This window comes from Peromyscus leucopus, chromosome 15 (assembly GCF_004664715.2).
Source record: "Peromyscus leucopus breed LL Stock chromosome 15, UCI_PerLeu_2.1, whole genome shotgun sequence".
Classification (NCBI taxonomy): Eukaryota; Metazoa; Chordata; class Mammalia; order Rodentia; family Cricetidae; genus Peromyscus; species Peromyscus leucopus.
Window position 1 is genome coordinate 27,230,346 of NC_051076.1, and position 25,062 is coordinate 27,255,407.

General features: G+C 40.8%; 2 protein-coding genes across 2 annotated transcripts; both read left to right on the plus strand.

Moving 5' to 3' along the window:
* Positions 1-6,744: 6,744 nt before the first annotated feature.
* Positions 6,745-10,008, plus strand: LOC114687758 (intelectin-1a-like). Its single transcript, XM_037211036.1, has 5 exons — positions 6,745-6,880; positions 7,723-7,815; positions 8,974-9,221; positions 9,474-9,632; positions 9,904-10,008. Exons 1-5 carry the CDS (start codon positions 6,745-6,747, stop codon positions 10,006-10,008), a joined length of 741 nt encoding a protein of 246 aa, XP_037066931.1.
* Positions 10,009-22,419: 12,411 nt separating this feature from the next.
* LOC114687757 (40S ribosomal protein S2) lies at positions 22,420-23,343 on the plus strand. Its single transcript, XM_028862391.2, has one exon. It carries the CDS (start codon positions 22,436-22,438, stop codon positions 23,309-23,311), a length of 876 nt encoding a protein of 291 aa, XP_028718224.1. The 5' UTR covers positions 22,420-22,435; the 3' UTR covers positions 23,312-23,343.
* The last annotated feature ends 1,719 nt before the right edge of the window (positions 23,344-25,062 follow it).

The following is a 25,062-nucleotide window of genomic DNA, read 5'->3' on the forward strand; positions in this document are numbered from 1 at the left end:
TTCAGTTGTCTCATTTGTCCAGTGTTCTTCAGATTCCTTAACCTTCATTCTCCTAAAAGACAAAAACAAAAACCTTTCCCCAAGACTAATTTTGGGGATGTTCCTTTTTGGCAAGTTATTATCTGATTAAATGAAAAGGCATGTGTTACTGGTACAAGTTAGTTTAAATTGGATGTTCATGCTGGTTGATGAACTATCACCTCCGCAATTAAGAGGTCTCTCTTGTTCAAATCGAACCTTTATCAATTTTGATGGTACCCACAGCTTATCTTCTCCTGTAGAAACAAAAGCAAAACCTCGTCCCCAATGTAATACATACCCTGGTTTCCATTCTGAGGTCAGCACATCCTTAAAGTATATAGGCTGATTTAATTCTGTAGTTTTTTCTATTATCCAATGTCTCTCTGCAGCTGTTGTTCCTTTCTCATTGGCATTCAGAAAATTCAAAGTTAGAAGAGCATTATGCAGTCTATTTCTGGGGGTTTTTGTTACCCATTTCTGTTTATTTAGCATATCCTTTAGAGTTCTGTTTGATCTTTCTATAACTGCTTGACCTGTAGGATTATGTGGTATGCCCGTAATATGCTTTATATTGTAATAAGCAAAAAACTGTTTCATTTTAACAGAGACATATGATGGAGCATTGTCAGTTTTGATTTGTGCAGGTATACCCATGATGGCCATAACTTCTAGCAAATGAGTGATTACAGAATCAGCTTTTTCAGAACTCAAAGCAGTTGCCCATTGAAATCCTGAATAAGTATCGATAGTGTGGTGTACATATTTCAATTTTCCAAATTCTGCAAAGTGAAACACGTCCATCTGCCAGATCTCATTTCTCTGAGTACCCTTTGGGTTACATCCTGCTGGTAATGGCGTCTGATTGTAGAAGGAACAAGTAGGACATTTCTTTACTATTTCTTTGGCTTGTTGCCAGGTTATGGAAAAAATCCTTTTTTAAACCTTTACTATTGACATGATGTTTTTTATGAAATTCTGAGGCCTCCAGCACATTTCCTATCAATAATTTATCAATCTCATCATTGCCTTGTGCTAGAGGGCCTGGCAGACCAGTATGGGATCGAATGTGAGTTATATATAAAGGATGATTCCTTTTCCTGATTGTATCTTGTAATTGAATAAATAGTGAAGTTAATTCTGAAGCATCATGGATAAATTCTGCAGTCTCAATATGTAACACCACTCTTTCAGCATACTGAGAGTCAGTTACTATGTTGAAAGGTTCTGAAAAATCTATTAATACCAACAGAATAGCATACAATTCTGATTTTTGAACTGAATTATACGGACTTTGAACCACTTTACTTAAATTTTCTGATTTGTAACCTGCCTTTCCTTCTTTGTTGGCATCTGTATAAAATGTACGAACTCCAGATATGGGTTTTTGCCGTACAATTCGAGACAAAATCCAATCAGCTCTCTTTATAAGATCAATTCTATTGCTTTTGGGATATTTGCTGTTAATTTCTCCCAAAAAATTACTGCAAGCTCTTTGCCAAGGTTCACTTTCTATCCATAATTTTTCAATGTCCTCCTTAGTTAATGGTACGACAATTTCTGCTGGGTCTATGCCTGCTAATTGACGAAGTCTCAGTTTTCCTTTGTAAATCAAGTCAGAGATTTTCTCCACATAAGTTTTTAATTTTTTATTTGATTTATTTGGCAAAAATATCCATTCCAATATAATATCTTCCCTCTGCATTAATATTCCAGTAGGAGAACGCCTAGAAGGTAAAATAACCAAAATGCAATCCAGCTTTGGATCAATATGATCCACGTGCCCTTCATGCACTTTCTTTTCTACCAAGGCTAATTCTTTCTCAGCTTCAGGTGATAATTCTCTTGGACTATTTAAGTCCTTGTCACCTTCTAAGGTTTTGAACAAATTAGTCAGTTCATCATTTTTTACCCCAACAATAGTTCGTAGATGAGAAATGTCTCCAAATAATCTTTGAAAGTCATTAAGAGTCTGTAGTCTATCTCTCCGAATTTGCACCTTTTGGGGTCTAATTTTTTGTAGCTCTATTTTGTATCCTAAATAATTGATAGAATCTCCTCTTTGTATCTTTTCAGGAGCAATTTGTAATCCCCAGCAAGGCAAAATTTTCTTTACTTCTTCAAACTTTATTTCTAAAGTATCTGCATTTGAGTCAGCTAGTAAAATATCGTCCATATAATGATAAATTATAGATTTAGGAAATTTTTTACATATCACTTCCAATGGCTGTTGTACAAAATATTGGCACAGAGTTGGGCTATTCAACATTCCCTGAGGGAGGACCCTCCATTGAAATCTTTTAACCGGTTGAGAATTATTATAAGTAGGCACTGTAAAAGCAAATCTTTCTTTGTCTTTTTCTTGTAAGGGTATTGAAAAGAAACAGTCTTTTAAATCAATAACTATGAGAGGCCATCCTTTTGGTAACAGAGTAGGCAAAGGCATCCCAGATTGTAGAGAGCCCATTGGCTGAATTACTTTGTTAATTGCTCTAAGGTCTGTTACCATTCTCCATTTGCCAGATTTCTTTTTAATAACAAATACAGGAGAATTCCAGGGGCTACTTGATTTTTCAATATGCTGAGCATTTAACTGTTCTTCTACCAGCTCTTCTAAAGCCTGGAGTTTCTCTGTTGTTAAAGGCCATTGCTGGACCCATACAGGCTTGTCTGTTAACCATTTTAAAGGTAGAGCTATTGGTGTCTTTGGAAGATCATCAGTTATTGTGCCCTGTTCTTGTATAATATGGATGGCTGGTGACCACTCATTAGAATAATATCTTCTAATATTTCTCTCAGTAACATGTGTTAGGTTATGATTTGTTTCTGAGATTGGAGGGATGTTAATCTGAGTATCCCATTGTTGCAACAAGTCTCGACCCCACAGGTTCATAGTTATGTTAGCCACATATGGTTTTAATTTTCCTCTCTGTCCTTCTGGACCTATACATTCGAGCCATCTTGCACTCTGTTTCACCTGAGATAATGTCCCAATTCCTAACAGTTGAATGTTTACCTCCTGAAGAGGCCAAGTTGGATGCCAAAATTCTGGTGCAATTATGGTAACGTCCGCACCTGTGTCTACCAGACCAGACAACAAAACACCATTTATTTTTATCATTAATTTTGGTCTTTGTTCATTAATAGAAGTTTGCCAAAAAATTTTCTTTATGTTTTCTCCTGAATTTTCTATTCTCTCTGTTTCATCAACCTGACCAGCATGATTTATTCCAATAGGAATTTGGTTATTGAATCGCTCTCCAGAGCAGGCATTTCCTCTATGGCTGCAGGAAAGGTTTGAACTGGATTTGCACTGGGGGCCTGCACGAGGCCCCTCTGGGAGTTTCCCGAAGACTGAGGCAAAGGATTACCCTGTCTGTCCTTTGTTGATCTACATTCGTTGGTCCAGTGTTTTCCCTTACCACACCTTCTGCATACTCCAGAAGGAAGGGGCATTCTGTTGCCCTTGTTCCTTGAATAAACATTGTTTCAGGGAATGACCTGTCTACAGTCCCTTTTCAAATGTCCTTGCTTTCCACATCCAAAACATCTAACATTCCTCAAACCTTTTGAAATTACTTCTCCTACCCACGTATCATCATGCTCATCAACCTCAACATTAATTGTTTCTCTAATCCAATCTTCCATAGGTGCAGATCTTGCCCTTAATGGCCTGATTATTCTTTTGCATGCTGCATTCGCATTCTCAAAGGCCAAAGATTCAATTATTGCCTTACCAGCTTCTGAATCCGAGACCATTCTCTTTACTGCTGAAGCCAGTCTTTGTAAAAAATCTGTAAAAGACTCTTTTGAGCCTTGCCTCACCTTTGTAAATGACTCAGATTTTTTTCCTGGTTCCTCAACTCTGTCCCATGCATTCAAGACTGCCGTTCGACATAAAATTAGGGTTTGGCCATCATATAAACATTGTGTTTGTGCTGAAGCATATTGACCTTCTCCCATAAGCTGATCCTGGCAAACTTGTATTCCTTTATCCCTCCATTGTTTTTCTATATTTTTAGCCTCCTCCTTAAACCAAGTCAGAAATTGAAGTCTCTGGCTGGGTTCCAGAACACCTTGTGCAAGGTCCCGCCAGTCCTGTGGTATTATCCTATTATATGTTGACCAAGAGTTTAACATTTGCTTTACATATGGGGAATGCATGCCATAAGATACTATTGCCTCCTTAAACCTTTTTAAATCCAACATTTCAATTGGAGCCCAAGTATTTTGTGTAGCCATCATTTGATCAGGCATCTGCTGTACAGTTACAGGATAAATTAAGGGTGACTGTGTGAAAATAGGCTTTCTTTCTACAACCTTATGATCCCAATTTGAAACAACTTCACTGTTAATTGGATAAATTAAGGGTGACTGTGTGAAAACAGGCTTTCTTTCTACAACCTTATGATCTTCTAAAGCTGTTATCCTGGCACTTAAATTGACTATCTTTTTAAATTGTAAAATGAGAATAAGCATGGTGATAAACTGCATAATTCCCATAATACTAATCTTTTCATAAAGTTGTTCCATTGTCAGACTGCCTAATATTTCGAACAAAAACCAATTTTCTTCCAATGTACACATAAAACCCATTTTTTTTAAATGTGGAAAAAAATTGTCTTTTAAATAGTTTCCTTTATGACTTACCAAATCTGCATAGAACAGTAGAAATCCCAGCGAATTAAATCTGCGTAGAACAGTAGAAATCCAAGGGGATTTTCAAAACAGCCACCTAGTGTCCCAGGTGTAAATCCAAAGAGAAAGAGAGAGAGAGAGAGAGAGAGAGAGAGAGAGAGAGAGAGAGAGAGAGAGAACAAGAAAGCGTAGCTGGCTAAAGTTTAAATGCAGCCATGGCTTGTCAAGCAGTCAAGGCTTGGGTCTGACTTCCTTAAACTCTGACCACTTGCGTTGGCTTTACAGGCAGGGCCCTGTTCGGCAGGGCAGGTCTTGAGTTGTTTGTAGCACCGGCTTTAAGCAAGCTGCTCACAGACCTAGGCCCGGGCTAGAAGCTGCCGCTCGGACTAGGAAGCCGGCAGTTCGGACTAGGTAGCCAGCAGCTCGGACTAGGAAGTCGGCCGCCCGGTCTGCCGCCCTTGTGGGAAAGCGGACCTGCCGCCAAGCCAAGCGGTTTTTAATGGATTCTTGCCCCACGTTGGGCGCCAGTTATAGATGTAACCAACCGTCCCACCAAATAAGAAACACAGAAACAATGTGAAAGAGAAAGCCGAGAGGTCAGAGCTCAGAGCCAAAATCTCACCCTTCCGCCTGCGGTGTCCCAGCCTCCCGAATGAGAGCCCTATTTCCTGACTGTTCGTCTATTTAAAGAGACAGAACAAGCCACAGCTATCTCACCTCACCAGTTCCTCAGCTGGTCCTGTTTCCTCAGACTGGAAGCTTCTGTGTCCTCATCCCAATAGCTCTCAGCTGAACTGTGTTGCTCCAAAGCCTGAAAGCTTAACCAGCCAAATGCTTCTAGTTTCTGGGTCTCACGCCCTATATATCTTTTTGCTTTATATCACCACTCCCTGGGATTAAAGGCTGGCTTTCTGGGATTAAAGGCGTGTGCTACCACCGACACACTCTTGCTATGGCTCTAATAGCTCTGACCCCCGGGAAACTTTATTTATTAACATACAATCAAAATCACATTTCAGTATAATTAGATTACCACCACAAGTGTTATAAATCCATAGTGACAGAACTCACTAAATCCCAGGGTTGAGGGAGAGCCATTGATGAATTAGGCTCTTTTCTCCAACTGTCAGGTGAACTTTCACAATGATATCAAAGCTGACTATAAACTCTGAACTTTAGAAATGATTTATGTACTTCTTGTCTTGTTAATAGTTTAGCTAAGAAATATCTTCCAAATGTTAAGAAATCTCTTCTAGATGCTTGCTTGTATAAGTTTGTTCTGTTAAGAGATTCTTTCTAGATGTCTGTATTTCTAGATGTCTGGTTTCCTCTTAAATATGTTTGGTAAATAGTTCATCCAAAAAATCTCTTCTAGATATGTGCCAAAGTTTGTAAAATAGTTTCCTTGTGAATATGTTTGTAAAATAGATCAATAGAGTTTCCTCTTGAATATGTTTCTAAGAAGTAAAAATAAGTAAGCTTGTAAAAAGAGTAAATATGTATAGTGATAGTAGTTCAGTTAAAAAATATCTTCTAAATGTTAAGAAATCTCTTCTAGATGTTAGTTAAGAAATCTCTTCTATAAGCTTGGTAAATAACTAATAAACCTCTTCTAGATATTTGCTAATGGTAATCCTACAGAGAGTTTCCTTTTGAATATAATTTTATAAGAAATATAAATAAGTATATGTTGTACATAAGTTTATGTAAAGTGTAAATGTTAGTGTAAGTCTAAATGTTTAATGTAAGCTTATAAAATGTAAATATGTATAAGTGTAAATACATATAGTCAATAGACCAGCTAGGTATAAATACATACAGTAAAGAGCCATGACAGTTGTAAATATGTAATTATACGAGAATTGTGTCGGTGTTAATGACCTAGAATTTGTTGAAGAAGAGAATCTTTAAGTTTGATGTAATTTACTTGATGTGGTTTGTATCCAGAGTTTATTGATTTAATAAAAAAAAAAAAAAAAAGGTTGGGGCTTGGCACAGATAAGGCTGTTATAGATATCTTAAGATCCATTTAAAAAGGATATTCCATCTTTATCATCCTCCACTCCTGTACTGGGAGTTGTAGCAGCTATGGAGATCACTGTGGATGGCTGTAAGCTCAATATAAACCTGAGCCAGAGCTATGTCAATCTCAATAACCCCTCCTGCCAGAGGCTGAGAGCCAGAGATGGGCAACCTTCTCCTGATGGCTTCCACCCTAATGGAAGTAATAATCAGGGAGAACAACCTAAGATAGACCTCACTCTATCTGAGGTGTCCTTTAAAATTTAAGAGGAGGAACTTGTGGGAGCCCACAAATGTTTCCTAGTGAGATCTGAGCCTGCTTTACACAGCAGGGCTGCATTAGGGGATGGCTTGACCACATGCATGGTTACCAGATGTTTGGGATGGTCTACACTTGGCTGTGCTGGGCTGAGGTCTTTTGCTCCACCCTTTGACATTCATTTAAAAGCCTTTAGAAGAGACAGAAGTGGCCAGTGGGTATTGATCCAGGCCCTCCCGAAGCTATCCTGTTTCTATCTGTCTCTCTCCCTCTATATTTCTATCTAAATATTTCTCACTTCACCCTACTCAAGAGTATTCCGGGGGGAAAAATGGGAGCTGATCTCCCTCAGTAAATATAATCCCAAAATACTTGACTTGCAAACATGGAGCTATGTAGTAGCTCTGACCCCAAAGTTAATGTTTGTTATTACTCTTCTGGGTTCTCAGATGACATTACAGAGTTGAGGCTAGTTTGCAAGGTTTTTTATTCAAAGGTCTCATGGTTAAACATCAGCACTGTTGACCTCACTACCCATGCTTCAGGCACATTAGGCTCCCTGCATTTTTTCTAATGCAGAGCTGGAATTCACTTTATTCTCCTTTTTCAGGACTTTGGACACAAAGTTCTCCACACCTTCAAATCTCTTGTCTTTCTTCCTAGTTACAAATCTTGTTGGTTCTCATAGTGAGGCTTTGAGAAGTCATGTAATGAGTATATAGTAAATGACAAGGGGAAGATGGGTGTCACATGAGAGTGAAACTCTGCATCTTCTCTCATTAAAGAGAATCTGGATACCAACAGATGGACCAATCCTATGTCTACCTCTATGTTCAGAACCTGCAAGGAAATCAAGCAGAAGGTCATTGGGGCACGAGGTGAGTGATGAAGCATTTAAATAGCACAATGTAATCCCAATACTTGGGAGCCCAAAGCAGAGGATTGAAAGGTCCAAGGCAGCCTGAGGAGACCCTGTCTCGAAAATACAAACAAATAACCAACTTAGGAAATCAGGCTTTTGTCCTCTAGAACAGCTTTTCTTTTTGATATAGAAAATGTGATAGAATGTACATACTGGATAAAAATTGTCACTTAACCAGTTTGAAGGGTTTTCAGAGTCAAGAACGACTTTCACAATGATATGGATCACCACTATCCATCTCCAAAAAGCAATGATTCCTTAAATAGAAATTCTGAAGCCACAAAGTAATAAATTCCTGTGTTCCCTGTGAGCCGCTGTTCTGTTTCCTACTTCTATGAATCTGTCAAATCTTTTTAACTCATATGATAATCTGCCTTATTTCATTAACATGCTTCAAGGCTCATATGTGATGTAGAACAGTTAATTTATTTTTAAAAAGATTTATTATTATTACTGTGTAGAAATACATGTCTCTGTGGGGGAATGTGTACATGTATATGTATATACATACAGAGTCCAGCAGAGGCCATCTAGTCCTCTGGAGCTGGAGCTACGGGCAGTTGTACACTGCCAAGTGTGAGTGCTGGAACCTAACTCAAGTCCTCTGCTAGAGCAGCACTTGCTCTTAACCATGGAGCCATTTCTCGAGCTCACTTCATTCTTTTTGATCTATTGGATATATAGGAATGTACACAATATATAGTCAGCATAACAGACAGCATGGATTATCCCTTATTCCTTTTCCTGTAAAGTAATACTTGGATTGTTTCTGTCATCCAGGTTTTGTGACCAAAGCTGTAATGAACATGGATGTAGATAACTGAAGCCCCATTCTCAGTTCTTTGAATAAATACCAAGTAGAGTTCCGAAGTCCTTTAATAATACTATGTTTAACTTTAGAAATAAATCACTGTCAGTTTAAACAATTCTGTGTTCTGCCTCAATCACAGAAGGATGGCTTTCTGAACTCAATCAGATCCCCAGGGACACCTGTGATAGGACACTCAGGATATGAGGCATTAGCCATGGTTGTAGTTCCTGGAGTCATTCTGCTTCTGGAGCAGAGAAGGACAATGAGCCTGCACACAGGACTGTGGACTGGTTCTCTCCACAGATGGCCTCTATTTCCTCCACACGGAGAATGGTGTCATCTACCAGACCTTCTGTGACATGACCACAGCAGGTGGTGGCTGGTCCCTGGTGGCCAGTGTGCATGAGAACAACATGGGCGGGAAGTGCACAGTGGGCGATCGCTGGTCCAGTCAGCAAGGCAACAGAAACGACTCCCCAGAGGGGGATGGCAACTGGGCCAACTACAACACCTTTGGGTCTGCAGAGGGGGCCACAAGTGATGACTACAAGGTTGGTACACTCTGTGGCCACTTGGGAAAGGCTGAGGATGTGAGTGCAGCTCAAGCATGCCTGGGAGAGCTGAACAACTGAAAAATACTTATCTTGAATCTCAACATACTCCCAAGTAGGCTTTTCAATTAGGTGGTGGGGGTGGGGGTGGTAGTAGTGGGACAATCATTCTTGGAAATGGGGCACTGTGCATGTGGGTCTTTCACTTAGTGAAACCTGATCTGGCCAGGCTCACTGTTGGTTGCGTTCCAGAACCCTGGCTACTTCGACATCCAGGCTGAGAACCTGGGTATCTGGCATGTGCCCAACAAGAGCCCTCTGAAAAATTGGAAGGAGAGCTCCCTGCTGAGGTACCGCACCTTCAATGGCTTCCTGCAGCACCTGGGCCATAATCTGTTTGGCCTGTACCAGGTACTGGAGACTGCTGGCTGAGGCTGTTTTCAAGGGTGTAGAGAGAGAGGCAGGTGTTTGAGGCTGGGCAGGTTGTATTGCATCTATCCCTTATTCTAAAGTATAATAAGCCAAGGAAGGCAAGGGATACCAGTATGTGAAAGAGAGGAAGTGCAGAGCAGAGAGGGGCGGGATAGGTGGAGGTGAAGTGAAACTAATAACAATCTCAGTTACTGGACACATACTGTGCTTCTCCACAGTTACTGGAGACATGTTGTGCTTCTCCATTCAGGACAGTGTTCCTGTGAGTGCCAATGCTGCCATCCTTACCCAGGGACTTCTTTTGTTCCTTGTAGAAGTACCCAGTGAAATATGGAGCCGGGAAGTGTTGGACTGACAATGGCCCAGCAATACCTGTGGTCTATGACTTTGGTGATGCTCAGAAGACAGCCTCTTATTACTCCCCCCTTGGCCAGAGTGAGTCTCTGATGCTTCTCTGAACACTGTGCAGGACACGTGATAAATTCAGTTATGATAACTCTCATTTACCATCCATGACAGCCTGCTTCTCTTCTATAAATGTGTTTTCTTTCACTTCATTCAATTGCTTGCCTTTGATCTCTAAACTATTACTAACCCACTTTACAGCTTAGGAAACTGAAGCACTGAAAGTCCAGGAATTTGCCTGGGATCACAGAGCATAAGCAGGAGAGTCAGCATTTGCACTGGGGTTACACAGTTTGTGAATCTACTCTTTGCAACCCCATTATCAGTCAGAAGTTTCTTGGGAACAAACCAGGTCCATGTACACAAGACTGAACGACAGAAAAAAATGGAGTTTTGTTTTGGTTGTAAGGGATAAATATTACATTATTTAATATAAATCAAAATGGCACATACTCTTTATGAATGCTGAGCCTATGCTGTATAATTCAAAGTTCTTATTTATGCTCGAGATGGAAGGCTTTAAAAGAAAAATTAGCAAGATAAATATGAACAGGACCAAAATGAATGCACTTGATAGCTGCTGTGACAAGCCTTGGAGATATTCAGTAGAGACTTTCCTATATAACAAATTTCTCCATTCAAACTCTGATAGATGAGGAACTTTTTTCAAGGACTGACTCTTGGGGTCTGTGGATAGGAATAGCTGTGGCTTCCCCAATGTGTCTGTTATTTTAGACTGTATATCATGAACCAAACTCTGGGCTGACAACTATTTCTAGCATTTTTCTTGAATACTGTTTTCTGTCTCTTGTTTTCAGATGAATTCACCGCAGGATACATCCAATTCAGAGTGTTTAATAATGAGAGAGCAGCCAATGCCTTGTGTGCTGGAATGAGGGTCACTGGATGTAACACTGAGCATGTAAGTCTGTGTAGTGACCAGAGAGGCCCATGAATAAGACTGAGGTTGCCAGTGTGTATCTGTGTATTTTGAGCATGGGAGAATCCCGTTAGTATGTGTACATGTATGAGAGTGTGACCTTTCCCTGTACCTTGCTTGGTCTCAGGGATCAGAACTTCTATCTAGATACAGAAATCCTGTATTGTTAAAGACCATAGTCAATATTACAAACTTCTTATACACTGTTGCTGTTTGCTTAGATTTAAGAATTAAACACTCGCCAGGCAGTGATGGCACATGCCTTTAATCCCAGCACTCAGGAGGTGAGCCAGGCAGATCTCTGTGAGTTTGAGGCCAGCCTGGTCTATAGAACAAGGTCCAGGACAGGCACCAAAACTACACAGAGAAATCCTGTCTCAGAAAAAAACAAAAGAAGAAGAAAAGAAAAAAAGAATTAAACACTCAATTACCTGGAATGAGGGAGACACTTGTATTCAGGAAGCCCTGTGCAAGCCTTTGGGGGCTGAGATTGTGAGAGAGTCACAAGGTATTGGCACTCTCCACCTGGGATTTAGCTTTTAGAGTGAAACATATACTTTCCATCCCTTTTCATTGCTTGTACAGATTTTCATGGTGTCAAGGGTTTACTAGGAGAATCCTGGACATCTGGTAGACCTCACCCAGGCCATTCACTTGCCTATCACAAAAAATTCTCTTGTTGGATGTTGGCATATCAACTAACTGACAAGGCAGGTGCACTCACCTCCACTGCAGCAACCTGATGTCTCCCTGAGCCTGGGATCATTAGACTCGTATGGGTTTGTTTTGTTTCTTAATATTTTTTTTTTTGCAAAAAGCAGGCTGATGATGAAGCCCTTTTATTGCCACAGTGAAAGCTATAACAAGTTAACATGTTCTGGCCAAGCATGATGATGCACATCTTTAATCCCAGCACTTGGATAGTTAAAAACACACAGAACTCTGTGAGTTTGAGGCCACCCTGGTGTACATAGTGAGCTCCACAGTCAACCACAGCTACATAGTAAGACCCTGTCTTGAATAAAAGTTTGCATGTTCTTTTGGGATCCAGACCTCCCTAAAGTAACAGTCTGAAAAAAGGGTAATCACTTCCTGGCAGGTGATCATGAAGATCTCAGTGTCCATTCATTCCTCAATCATTAGCTTGTCTTTCACCTGGTCAAGATGAGGCAACTTTGCTGTCAAGTAGGACCTTGAGACTATGTTGTGAATGATGAAATGGGAAGAGCATGTGGTGTTGAGGGAGTAAAAAGCTGTTTTCAATTTTGGTATGCAAGATGGATGTGGAATATAAGAAATGCTCCTTTTGGAAATGTTAACTTGGACTAGATCAGGAAACAACTTTTACATCACATCAATGGTTTTTGGACTGTATAAGTGATGAAACCCCTGCAATGTTTTAACAGGCAATAAGATTAATGTGAGCATTATTTTTTTTCCAAAGAGGACACTACACTGATAGTCTAGAGATGACATATTCTAATGGAGAAAAGACTAATCATAAGGAAATAAATATTGAAATGTCTTCTATGGCACAAATGAGAGCCTGATGTAGTGTGATGGAAATATGGGGCGGGGGAGACTAATGAATTCCAAAGATTTTAAATTTATTAATAGTTGAATACAGAGAATGGGAAGAGAAGATTTGTAATGAGTCTTTTTCAGTCACACCAACCAGCTCTCAAATGATGACACAGAGACTTATTTATTATGAAAGCCCAGCCTTAGCTTAGCCTTGTTTCTAACTAGCTCTTGTAAATTAAACTAACTCACATTTTTTAATGTATGTTTTTCCACATACTTGTTACCTCATCTCCATCTAACCCATCCTACTTCTTCAGCCTCTGGTTGGTAACTCTGCCTTTCTATTTTTTTTTTTTCTTTTCTTTCTTTGGTTTTTTGAGACAGGGTTTCTCTATGTAGCTTTGTGCCTTTCCTGAAACTCACTTTGTAGACCAGGCATGCCTCGAACTCATAGAGATCTGCCTGGCACTGCCTCCCGAGTGCTGGGGTTAAAGGTGTGTGCCACCACCGCCCAGCTAACTCTGCCTTTCCTCTTCCCTGATCTCTCTCTGTCCACAAGTCCTGCCTATAACTTCTGCCTAGCTATTGGCCATTCAGCTTTTTATTAAACCAATCACAGTGACACATCTTCACAGAGTGTAAAGGAATATTCTACAACAAACATTTTGAATAATTTCATGGTTTTCATTGAGTAGGCGAATATCAAGTAGTAAGTCAAGATTTCTAGATGCTAAATATGTTTGGGATCAAGGAGAGATATACAGTTATATGATGCTGGATTTTTAAAACATTTTTTATTTTGTTTATATGTGTGCACATGTATATTCAAGTGATCACAGAGGTAAAAAGGAGACATTGGATCCCTGGGAATTGACATTAAAGTCTTTTGACTGGGTGCTGGGATCTGATATGGATGCTGGGACTTTGATTCTCTTGATAGAGTAGTAGGATGTCTCAACCTTGGTGCCATCTCTCCAGCCCCCATGTTACTAGCTTGTTTGGGTGGGATTTTATTTTGTCTTGTTTCAGATGTATTTATTTAATTTCATATATATGAGTATTTTGCTTGCACAAATGTTTGTATGTTGCTTGAGTTCCTGGTGCCTTTGAGCCAGAAGAGGGCATTCTAAACCCTGGAACTGGAGTTACAACAGTTGTGAGCCCCATATAGGTTCTGGGACCCAAACCTGGTCCTCTGCAAGAGCAGCAAGTACTCTTAACCACAGAGCTACCTCTCTAGCCCCAATGTACATGCTTTGATCAGTAATGGACTTTGAATATGAGGACAGTCTCAGAGGATTTGTATTGCTTACTAACATCATAGACATTCTAGCTTGTGTAAGGATAGCCTATGATTTTCACAATGGCAAACTTATCAATGAACTTCCCCAAGAAAATCCCCATTTTTAAGTTATATGTGGCTGTAAGTAACTGTGTTGTTGTTTTGTTTTATTTTGTTTGATTATTTGTTTGTTTGTTGTCATGTGGAGTGTAAAGACCCTGTGTAGTGATTCTAAATGGCAGCCTAATCATTAAGTCTTGAACTTAAGAAATATCTGAATTAGAGATAGGAATTTTAAGCCATCAGTGAATTATTCATAACTAAAGCTAAATATGTAATGCAACATATAAGAGAATTGTAAGTGTGTCCCCTCTGGGAAGTAGAACTTAAGGAATTCATGAAGGAAAAGTCTAAACAGGGAACCTGAGAACAAAGGCTCAGAGCAGTTGAAGGAAAGGTAGGAAGAGACAGTGATGCCACTAAAGCCAATGGAGGGGGTTTTATGGATCAAATAGAGTGATACTGCCAATGAGAGTCTGATGAGGGATGAAGAGCCCACTGAACTTGGCTATTGAGGTGTCACTGGATTCATCAGCTATATTAGTCAGTTTTTTGCCTCTGTGATAAATACCTGAGAGAAACAATATATGGAAAGAAGGATGTGCTGGCTAGTTTTATGACAACCTGACACAAGCCATGGTCATCTGAGATGAGGGAATCTCAATTAAGAAAATGCCTGTGTAAGATCAGGCTGCAGGCAAGCCTGTTGAGCATTTTCTTAATTACTGATTAATGAAGAAGGGCCCAGTCCATTGTGAGTGATGCCACCCCAGGCTGTGGCTCCTTAGTTCTGTAAGAAAACAGTCTGAACAAGCCATGAGGAGCAAGTGAGAAAGCTGCATTCTTCATGACCTCAGCATCAGTTCCTGCCTCTAGTTTCCTGCCCTGTTGAATTCCTGTCCTGACTTCCTTCAATGATGAATAGTAATGTGAAAGTATAAGCCAAGTAAAACCCTTTTCTCCCCAAGTTGCTTTGGTCATTGACAGGACCAAGCAGATACCATAAGAGGCTGCTCAGTCTTCTCTCAGAGATCAGGCCTCAATTTCAGTTTCCTGAGACTTGAGCAAACAGTTTCTGGGAGGGCCATGAAAAAAAAAGAAAAAAAGAAAAAAAAAAGTCCTTGCAGTAGCTCCCTTTCTGCATGTACTCTGACCACTCAAGTTTCAGCCAATTGTTTACTGTCTGAGACCCCTCATCAACTTAGAGATATGTGCCTAAGTTAAGGACAGAGCCTGAGCCACTGAGTCAGTCCCCAACAGTCAGTCAGTGCTAGGCCAGCCAGCCTCCATGGCAGCTCAAAGACAAAGCCTGGGACTTGTCCAAGCTTACCCAAAAATGGATAACTCTAACCCGTAGCCAATTAAAAGTTTCTAACATGATTGCCACTCACATAAATCAATCCTGAGTCAGTTCCTATGTAGTCTGTAGACCCCAAGCCCCCTTGCTTTAAAAACCCAGCCCTGCTGGGCGGTGGGTGGTACACACCTTTAAACCCAGCACCCGGAAGGCAGAGCCAGGTGGATCTCTGTGAGTTCGAGGCCAGCCTGGTCTACAAAGTGAAATTCAGGACAGTTAACAAAGCTATACAGAGAAACCCTGTCTTGGAAAACAATGCCCCATTGCTACTCGGGGTCTCTTCTGCTCTGCTGCTGCCATCAGACAGGCTGAGAGTCCTGAGTTAACTCTGGACTCTTTGCTTTTGCATTGGATTTGGTCTTTTGGTCTTTGGCAGAATCTGGGTACAACAGTCATGATGTTTCATCACAGCAATAGTAACACAGACTAAGACAAAGGGCTTTGTAGTTTCTTTGTATTTGATATTTTAACCCATGGTCACTTGGCTCTGTTGCTTTTAAATCCATAGTGGAGCATGATAAACATCATGCAGGAAAGACATGTCAGAGCAATATGCCTCACTGCATAGCAGTAAGGAAACAAGAAAGACTAGAAAAGGCCAGGACAAGATACCCTTCAAAACATGCCACTCACACTTTGAGTGATCTATTTCCTCTAACCAGACCCCAATTTACACAGCTCCAATAGTCAGTTCAAAATTGTGAACCCATCCATGATTAGCCAACTAATGAAGGCAGGGTCCTTATAGTCAAGCCTTCCTTCCCCATAGTACTGCCTCTGGATGTTACCTACACTGGGGATAATACCTTTGGGGTATTATCATAATATTATGCATAATACCTTTGGGGAGGACACTTCATATCCAAACCATATCACCAGCTGACCTCTCATTGCTCCTTCCTCCTCCTTCTTTTCCAGCACTGCATTGGTGGAGGAGGATTCTTCCCAGAAGGTAACCCTGTGCAGTGTGGAGACTTCTCTTCATTTGATTGGAATGGATATGGAACTCACATTGGTTACAGCAATAGCCGGGAGATAACTGAAGCAGCTGTGCTTCTGTTCTATCGTTGAGAACTTTATGGTGTGGGACCCAGACTTCTTCTCCAGTCTGTAGACTCACATGCATGGAGAAAAACTCACCTAGTAACTAGAATGCTAATGATATAGGAAAGGAGAATAAATTGTGTTCATTGCGGGCTTGGTGTCTTCGTGAATCATTTTGGTACAGGGGTGGGAGATTTCAAAAGAGTTTCTGCTGCCCTGTTTGATTCTCTTGGGACATCACGGCTGGAAATCCTGATACAGCAATACTCTTTCAGGTAGCCCCTCAAACGACCAAGAGATACAGAACAGACAAGAGGCACATTATTCCACTACTTCCTTATTTTACTTGGGTTTCTTGCTAGTTTGCTTTTTTTTTTTTTTTTTTTTTTTTTTTGGTTTTTCGAGACAGGGTTTCTCTGTGTAGCTTTGCGCCTTTCCTGGAGCTCACTTGGTAGCCCAGGCTGGCCTCGAACTCACAGAGATCCGCCTGGCTCTGCCTCCCGAGTGCTGGGATTAAAGGCGTGCGCCACCAATGCCCGGCTAGTTTGCTTTTTTAAGATGGGTCTAGTGCATTCTGTCCTGGCCATAAACTCCCAATGTAACAAATGCCCTGGGTAAACAAAAACAAAGCATAGTGTTTTAACAATTTACTTAAGGGGCCAGAGAATTTACTCCAGGGTAAAGGTCCTTACCAACAAACAAACCTGATGGCCTGAGTTCAATTCCCATAATCCAGGTGGTTGAGAGAAAGTCTAGTTCTAAAAGGTGTCCTCTAACCTCCTCCCATGTGTCATGGTACCAGCACGCAAATATATAAACTCATGCACACTTGAGGGTACAACATGAATAAAGAGGTATAATAAAAATTTTTCTTTGAAGATGAGTAGTATTTGACTTTTTATGTGTACCAGATTTCTTTTATCAGAAAGAAAAGTGAAATCACAAAATTTTCAAGAAAATAGATTGGCTTAGAATGTATACTGTTAAATATGGTGATCCAATCTCCCCCATATGTGGGGCCTAGTGTATAAAACATGTAAATATATGTGCAAGTGCTGTGGGATGTCTTTCTGTACACTGTGAATATGTGTTGCTATGACTGATAAATAAAGAAGCTGCTCCGGCCTATGGTGAGTCAGGTTATACCCAAGCAGGAAATCCAAGAGAAAGAGAGGAAGTAGAAGGGCACAGGTGGAGGAGATGCTGAGTCACCACCAAGGAGCAACATGCCAGCAGACTGGTAATGCCATGGCCATGTGGCAATACATAGATCAATAGAAAAGGGTTAATTTAAGATGAAAGAACTAGCTAGCAAGAAGCCTGCCATATGCCATACAGTTTGTGATTAATATTAAATTAAACCTCTAAGTCATTATTTTATAAGTAGATGTGGGTCTGCAGGTGAGAGAGATTTGTTCCAACTCTGGGCCAGGTGAGACACAGAAATACTTCTGACTACATGTGAGTAGCTGTTAGTGTGAATATATTACATTTAGTAAAAAGGTGATTATATTACATTTAATTAAAAAAAAAAAAGACCAAAAAAGGCTCATCTCAGTTGTACTGGCTGGTTTTGTGTGTCAAATTGACACAAGCTAGAATCATAAGAAAGGAAAAAACCTCAGCTGAGGAAATGCCTCCTTGAGATCCAGCTTACATATAAGGCATTTTCTCAATTAGTGACAATTGGGGGAGTACATTGTAGGTAGTGCCATCTCTGTTATGGTGGTCCTGGGTTCCCTGAGCAAGCCATGGGAAACAAGCCAGTAAGCAGCACTCCTCCATGGCCTCTGCATCAACTTCTGCCTCCAGGATCCTGCCCTGTTTGATTCCTGTCCTGACTTCCTTCAATATGAACAGCAATTTGGAAGTGTAAGCCAAATAAACTCTTTACTCCCCACCTTGTTTTTTGGTCATGGTCTTTGGTCACAGCAATAGAAACCCTAAGTTATCAGGTGAAATGCAGGTAAATGACACATGATTTGTGAAAAGTGATATAAAGTCAATTGTTTTTCTGTTTTCAAGTCTTTTAGGGTGTGTGTGTGTGTGTGTGTGTGTGTGTGTGTGTGTGTGTGTGTGTTTGATAAATCCCTAAAATGTAATTGACAGTGAAAGTTAAAAACCCTAAGTAAAGCTCGAGAAAGGCCACCTAACCATCCTGAAGTTCACTGAGAAGTATAGCGTTAGGGACTGGACAAGCAATTGAATGGCTAGATTCACCTAGTTGAGTGATGTTTTTACTTGTGAGTTCATTACAATAAGTGATTTTTTTATTAAAAAGAAATTTTTAAAAAGGTCTGGGATACAATTCAGTAGGAGAGTGTTTGCCCTGTATCCATGAGGCCCTGGATTTCATTGTAAGTTCCCATGAATAATAATAAGGATGAGGAGGAGGAGGAGGAGATTCCAATCTAGTAAAAGAATCACAGAGAGAAAAAAGAAAGATTAAAATATAATCTACAAAAAGGATGTCTTTAACTCTTTGGTTCTAGAACAAGACAAACTAGAGAGTAGGTTTGTTTAATTAATGTGTTTTGGGTGCAAACCACAGAATTATTTTTATAAATTCACACTTTCAATTTATTAAGAGATTATAGTAATGGTAATTTGTCTACATTATGTCTGTCCCTGCCATGCCTAACTGCTGTACACTCTCACCCACTGCCCCTGTGAGTCTGAAAACATGAGCTAATTTTCTCTACAACAGTCTTGGAGTTACACTACAACAACGAGGCCATTCTTTAGCAAAAATACCCCAAATTTCCCTTTAATGAGTACAGTTAAATTGAAGGTCCAGGGATGTAACTCCATTAACACACATAAAGTCCTGGGTCCTATCCCTGTTACCACATAAACTGGACATGGCAGTACATACCTCTCGGCAGGTGGAGGCAGAAGGTTCAGAAGTTTGAGGCCAGCATGGCATACATGTCTCAAAAAAATCACATTAAAATATATTTTCTTGGGGCTGGAGAGATGGCTCAGTAGTTAAGAGCACAGGCTGCTCTTGCAGAGGACCTTGGTTCAATTTCCAACTTATAAATGACAGCTCACAGCCACCTATAACTCTAGTTCCTGGGGATCCAGTGCCCTCTTACATACTCAGAGAATAAATTAGAAAATAATATTATGGGAAAGAAATATATTTTATTAAACACTCAAGAATACTATATAAAGTGACTGACTAGTATGCAGCAAGTTGTTCCTCTAAGACAGGTAACTTCTTAGGGCTATACATGTTTCATTTATTTATTTATTTATTTATTTATTTATTTATTTATTTATTTGAAAAACACATGGGAACTTTACTGTTATTGGTATATTAAAAATAAGGAAACAGAGACTTGGGTAGACGAAAAACTTACCAAGGGTCAGGGAAAGTCAAGGAGCAAGCAGGACAACATGAAAATAATGGCATATGCCAGTCATCCCTCTAGGGTAGGTGAGGAGTTAAGCCAAGTCACCTTCTCAGTGAGGTCCTCCTGGCAGCTTCTCTGGATTAGAGGCTCCCCTCTATGCTTCCCTAACTCCATGAGTCACACTTTCCTAGATCTTGTCACTTTTGTTCTTAAAAAGCCTGCATCTTTAGAATGGGCCTCATCTGTCTGATTTTTCACAGCTCCACAGTCCTTATTGTACTAGGTCCTGGACTAAGTGCTGGGGACATGTGAAGGACAGAAGTGTTCTGCAAATGGTCTGCTCACTCCCAATCAACAGTGTCTGGCACAAGGGAACTGGGTCACACACGGGGGACTGCCAACAGATAAACCTCATTCAGGTTTCCTATTGCTTTCTCTAATTGGAAGAAAGGTGTGTAAGAATAATGAGGAGACAAGGATATCTATATAGTATTTAATTTTTTACACTTATTTATGCATTTGTGTGTGCCTGTGTATGTGTGTGTGCACACATGTGTGTGTGTGTCACACAAGCCATTATACCATGGAAGTCAGGCAGCTCAGTTTTCTCCTTCTAGCATGTGGATCATGGGAATCAAAATCAAATCATTGGGTTCACTGGCAAGCACCCCGACCAGATGAGCCATCTTGCTGGCCTCTCGTCTATGGTGATATTTTATTTGTACTGAAATGTGATTTTATTTGTATGTTAATAAATAAAGTTGCCTGTGGATCAGAGCTAATAGCAGAAGCTGGGCGGTGGTGGAACACGCCTTTAATCTCATCACTTGGGAGGCAGAGCTAGGCGGATCTCTGTGAGTTCAAGGATACAGCCAGCATGAAGACACACGCCTTTAATCTCAATACCAACCTTAGAAGACCTGGAGGTCTGTATAGACAGGCAGTGAAGAGGAGGTCATGTGGTTGGGTTTACAACCAATGAGAAGGCAGAACAGAAAGTCAATAAAAGGACAGACACACAGGAAGTAGGTCTCTTGCTGAGGGGAAGGACAGCAGCGGCAGTGAAGGGTAAGAAAGGGTTTTTAGCTCTTAGCTACTGCTCTGACCTCTTGGGCTTTTAACTCTGAATTTGGCTCTGTGTTTCTTATTTAATAAGACTGTTGATGTACACTCGTCTTTGAAGAATGAGCTAAGAGAAAAGTCAGGAAAGAACAGCTAGCAAAAGCCAGGTTATTAAGGAAAGAGAAGGAGATGGGGGGAAAGAGAAAAGTAGAGAGACCACAAGCATTTCTCATTCAGAACTTAAAAAATCTCGTTCAAACAAGACAAATATTCTTCCCTGCCCCAACATTCTTTTCAAGATGTATGATTGTTTTGCTTGCATGTATACATACAACATGTGTGTGCAGTGCCCAAGGAGACAAGAAGAGGATATCAAATCCCCTGGAACTGAAGTTATAGACAGTTGTGAACCAAACCTATGTATTGTGCAAGAGCAGTTTAAGGTCAACTTAGAAGACATAAGACTCTGTCAGAATAAAAGAAGGGGGTGAGGAAAAGAGGAGGAGGGGGGAGGGGAATAGAGAGATGGCTCAGCAGTTACAAGGATTTACTTTTTCCAGAGGACTGAAGTGCAGTTACCAGCACTTACTTCAGGCAACTCACAACTGCTATGAGATAATGCTTTTGTACACTGGTTTAATAAAACACTGATTGACCAGTAGCCAAGCAGGAAGTATAGGCAGAGTGAGCAGACTAAAAGAATGCTGAAGAGAAAAACAATGAAAGCATGAAATTTGCAGGCAAATGGATGGAACTAGAAAAAATCATCCTGAGTGAGGTAACCCAAACCCAGAAAGACAGTTATGGTATGTACTCACTCATAGGTGGATTCTAGATATAAAATAAAGAACAATGAGACCACAAAAAAAAAAAGAAGCATAGATTTTGTGTGAGGCATCCTCGCTTTTATTTTGATTCACATAGGGAAAGGATAAGCCACAGCCCAGCAAAAAGCCATCTGTGTGCCAGACTTGGTCTATGACCTACCAGGTTGCAATCATTGTCATGAAAAAAAGAGACTGTAGCTGTGGAGGTGGTGAGCATCATGCATGAAGTGGAAGCAGATACTGCCATCAAACTGGTCCAGAAACCATCACTCACTGACTGAATCAGGAAGGCCAACTCACAGGGACTCCTCTCAAAGATCACAGAAGATGGGCTAGCAAGATGGCTTGGTGGGTAAAGGCTTCTATTACTAAAACTGATGACTTTAGTTAGATCCCTGGGATTTATATGGTGCAAGGAAAGAACAACTTTCCCCAGGTTGTCCTCTTACCACACATGTGCCTTGGCATTTATGTATGCATCCACACATGCATACAATAAAAGTAAAAAAACAAAAGTCAAAAAAAAAAAAAAAAAAGAATGCTGAGAAGAGGAAGAGCAGAGTCAGGAGTTGCCAGCCAGACACGCAGGAAACAAGATGAGAAGGCAGAACTGAGAAAAAGTACTAAGTCATGTGGCTAAACATAAATAAGAATTATGGGTTAATTTAGGTGTAAGATATAGTCAGTAATAAGCCTGAGCTAAAGGCCAAACAGTTATAAATAGTATTAGGCCTCTGTGTGATTATTTTACAAAAAGGTTGGAGGGTGGTGGTTGAGAGATTTGTCCCAACGCGGGCCAGGTGGGACACAGGAAAACTTCTGACTACATTTGGCGTACCAACGTGGGTCTCTCGAGTTTCCATAAGGCCTAAAAGTTTAAAAAGGGCTTCTAGCTTCTTCTTCTTCTTCGGGAAAACACCAAATGGCGGACGACGCCGGTGCAGCGGGAGGGCCCGGAGGACCCGGGGGCCCAGGACTAGGAGGCAGCTTCCGCGGAGGATTCGGCAGCAGTCTTAGGGGCCGCGGTCGTGGTCGAGGCGGTGGCCGTGGTCGAGGCCGCGGGGCTCGTGGAGGTAAAGCTGAAGACAAGGAGTGGATCCCCGTCACCAAGCTGGGCCGCCTGGTTAAGGACATGAAGATCAAGTCCCTGGAGGAGATCTACCTGTTCTCCCTTCCCATTAAGGAATCCGAGATCATTGACTTTTTCCTGGGCGCATCTCTAAAGGATGAGGTTCTAAAGATCATGCCAGTGCAGAAGCAGACTCGGGCTGGCCAGCGGACCAGGTTCAAGGCTTTTGTCGCTATTGGGGACTACAATGGTCATGTTGGTCTTGGTGTGAAGTGCTCCAAGGAAGTAGCCACTGCCATCCGAGGGGCCATCATCTTGGCCAAGCTGTCCATTGTCCCTGTGCGGAGAGGCTACTGGGGGAACAAGATTGGCAAGCCCCACACTGTCCCGTGCAAAGTGACAGGCCGCTGTGGCTCTGTGTTGGTGCGTCTCATCCCTGCCCCCAGAGGCACTGGCATCGTCTCTGCTCCTGTGCCTAAGAAGTTACTGATGATGGCCGGTATTGATGACTGCTACACGTCAGCCAGGGGCTGCACTGCCACACTGGGCAACTTTGCCAAGGCCACCTTTGATGCCATTTCCAAGACCTACAGCTACCTGACCCCCGACCTCTGGAAAGAGACTGTGTTCACCAAATCTCCTTATCAGGAATTTACTGACCATCTTGTGAAAACCCACACCAGAGTGTCTGTTCAGAGAACCCAGGCTCCAGCTGTGGTCACCACATAAGGGTTTTTATACAAGAAAAATAAAGTGAATTAAATCTGTTTTAAAAAAAAAAGGGCTTCTAAACACACAATAATGGAGCCAAAAACAGCTTTCTACTTCATGTCTCATATGGGCCAAGATATAGAGACAGCAAGGTACAGAGATGCTGTGGTGTGTGTACTTGAGCTACAGTATGAGTTCATAGTGTATGGGCTTGAGTGCAGCACAGCAGATACCTGCCACAGTATACAGAAGCTTCTACAAGCTGCCAAGTATACTGATTGGTGGATTTAGCTTTTGCTAGTACAGGAAAAAAAGGTTTCTGGGCTACACACTATGGGTAGAGGCACAGACACCCTGCCTCCCAGACTCTGTGGAGCACATGGCTTGCAGAGCTGATGGTTAATGTACCACCGCCACATTGGGTAGCTGAAATTGGTGGAGGCAGCAGCCATTTCCACTTCAGTACTAGGCACTGCAGTTTTTAGGTGGTTTTTGTTTTGTTTTGTTTTGTTTTTGTTTTTGTTTTGTTTTGTTTTGTTTTTTCTCCTTACAGGGTTTCTCTGTGTAGTTTTGCACTTTTCCTGGAACTTGCTTTGTAGACCAGGCTGGTCTCTAACTCACAGAGATCTGCCTGCCTCTGACTCCCGAGTGCTGGGATTAAAGGTGTGCACCACCACCACCTGGCTAGCCACTGTAGTTTAAAGCAATAGATTCACAGTAAGACAGATTCAGATGGAATAAACCTCTAAACAGTTTACAATGTGTGTAAAAAAAAGTGCATTTAGGCTTGGAAGAGAGAAGAAAAAGAATATAGACAGTTATATAAAGAAATAGTTTTAAAAAATAAAGTCTTTAGCCGGGCGGTGGTGGCGCACGCCTTTAATCCCAGCACTCGGGAGGCAGAGCCAGGCGGATCTCTGTGAGTTCGAGGCCAGCCTGGGCTACCAAGTGAGTCCCAGGAAAGGCACAAAGCTACACAGAGAAACCCTGTCTCGAAAAAACCAAAAAAAAAAAAAAAAAGATACATCAGATTTGATCAGCCAAGACTCCCTGAAAGATCTCCAGTGACACCATGGCCCAGATGATCCAGCATCCAGAATAGCTTCAAGGCAACTGGCTCAGACAATGCAGTCTCACAGACTATTCCAGTCACACTTGACTATAATTCTTAATTTTCTCAGGATCCCCACAAGATTGCCAGTGCCACCATCCAGTAGAAATAGTATGAGAAGCTACACCCAAATTCCAAAATTATAGTTTACAAATGTTTATTTTTATTTAAAGGAGATTGATTATAAATGCAATCTCTTTCTAAAGGAAAAAAAGAGGATATGATATAGAAATGTATAGTATAGATATGATAGAATGAAAGGGTAAATTATTGAATCTACTTTTGAAGAGCAACAACTTGTGTAAAATGTTTTACATTGCTATAGATTTTAGTTTATTACAAATTTAAAGTTAATTTTGATATACTGTATATATATTTCTACTCTTGTTTAAGGTATTATGTTTGTGCAGCTCACTGAAATTATAATGTATAATTAAGACATACTGGTTAATAATTAGTCATCTATGATAATCAAACTTATGGTCATGTTAAGTTTTCTGGGTATACATAGATAGAATTCAATTAGGTAGGTAATCTTCAAATACTTCAAAGACCTACAGAATATGGCATTTTGTTTTTAAAACTTAGACTTTTCTTGACATTGAGGTATGTCTGCTCCTGGCAGCACCCATTTACTTCAAAGAGAAAGATAGGCATT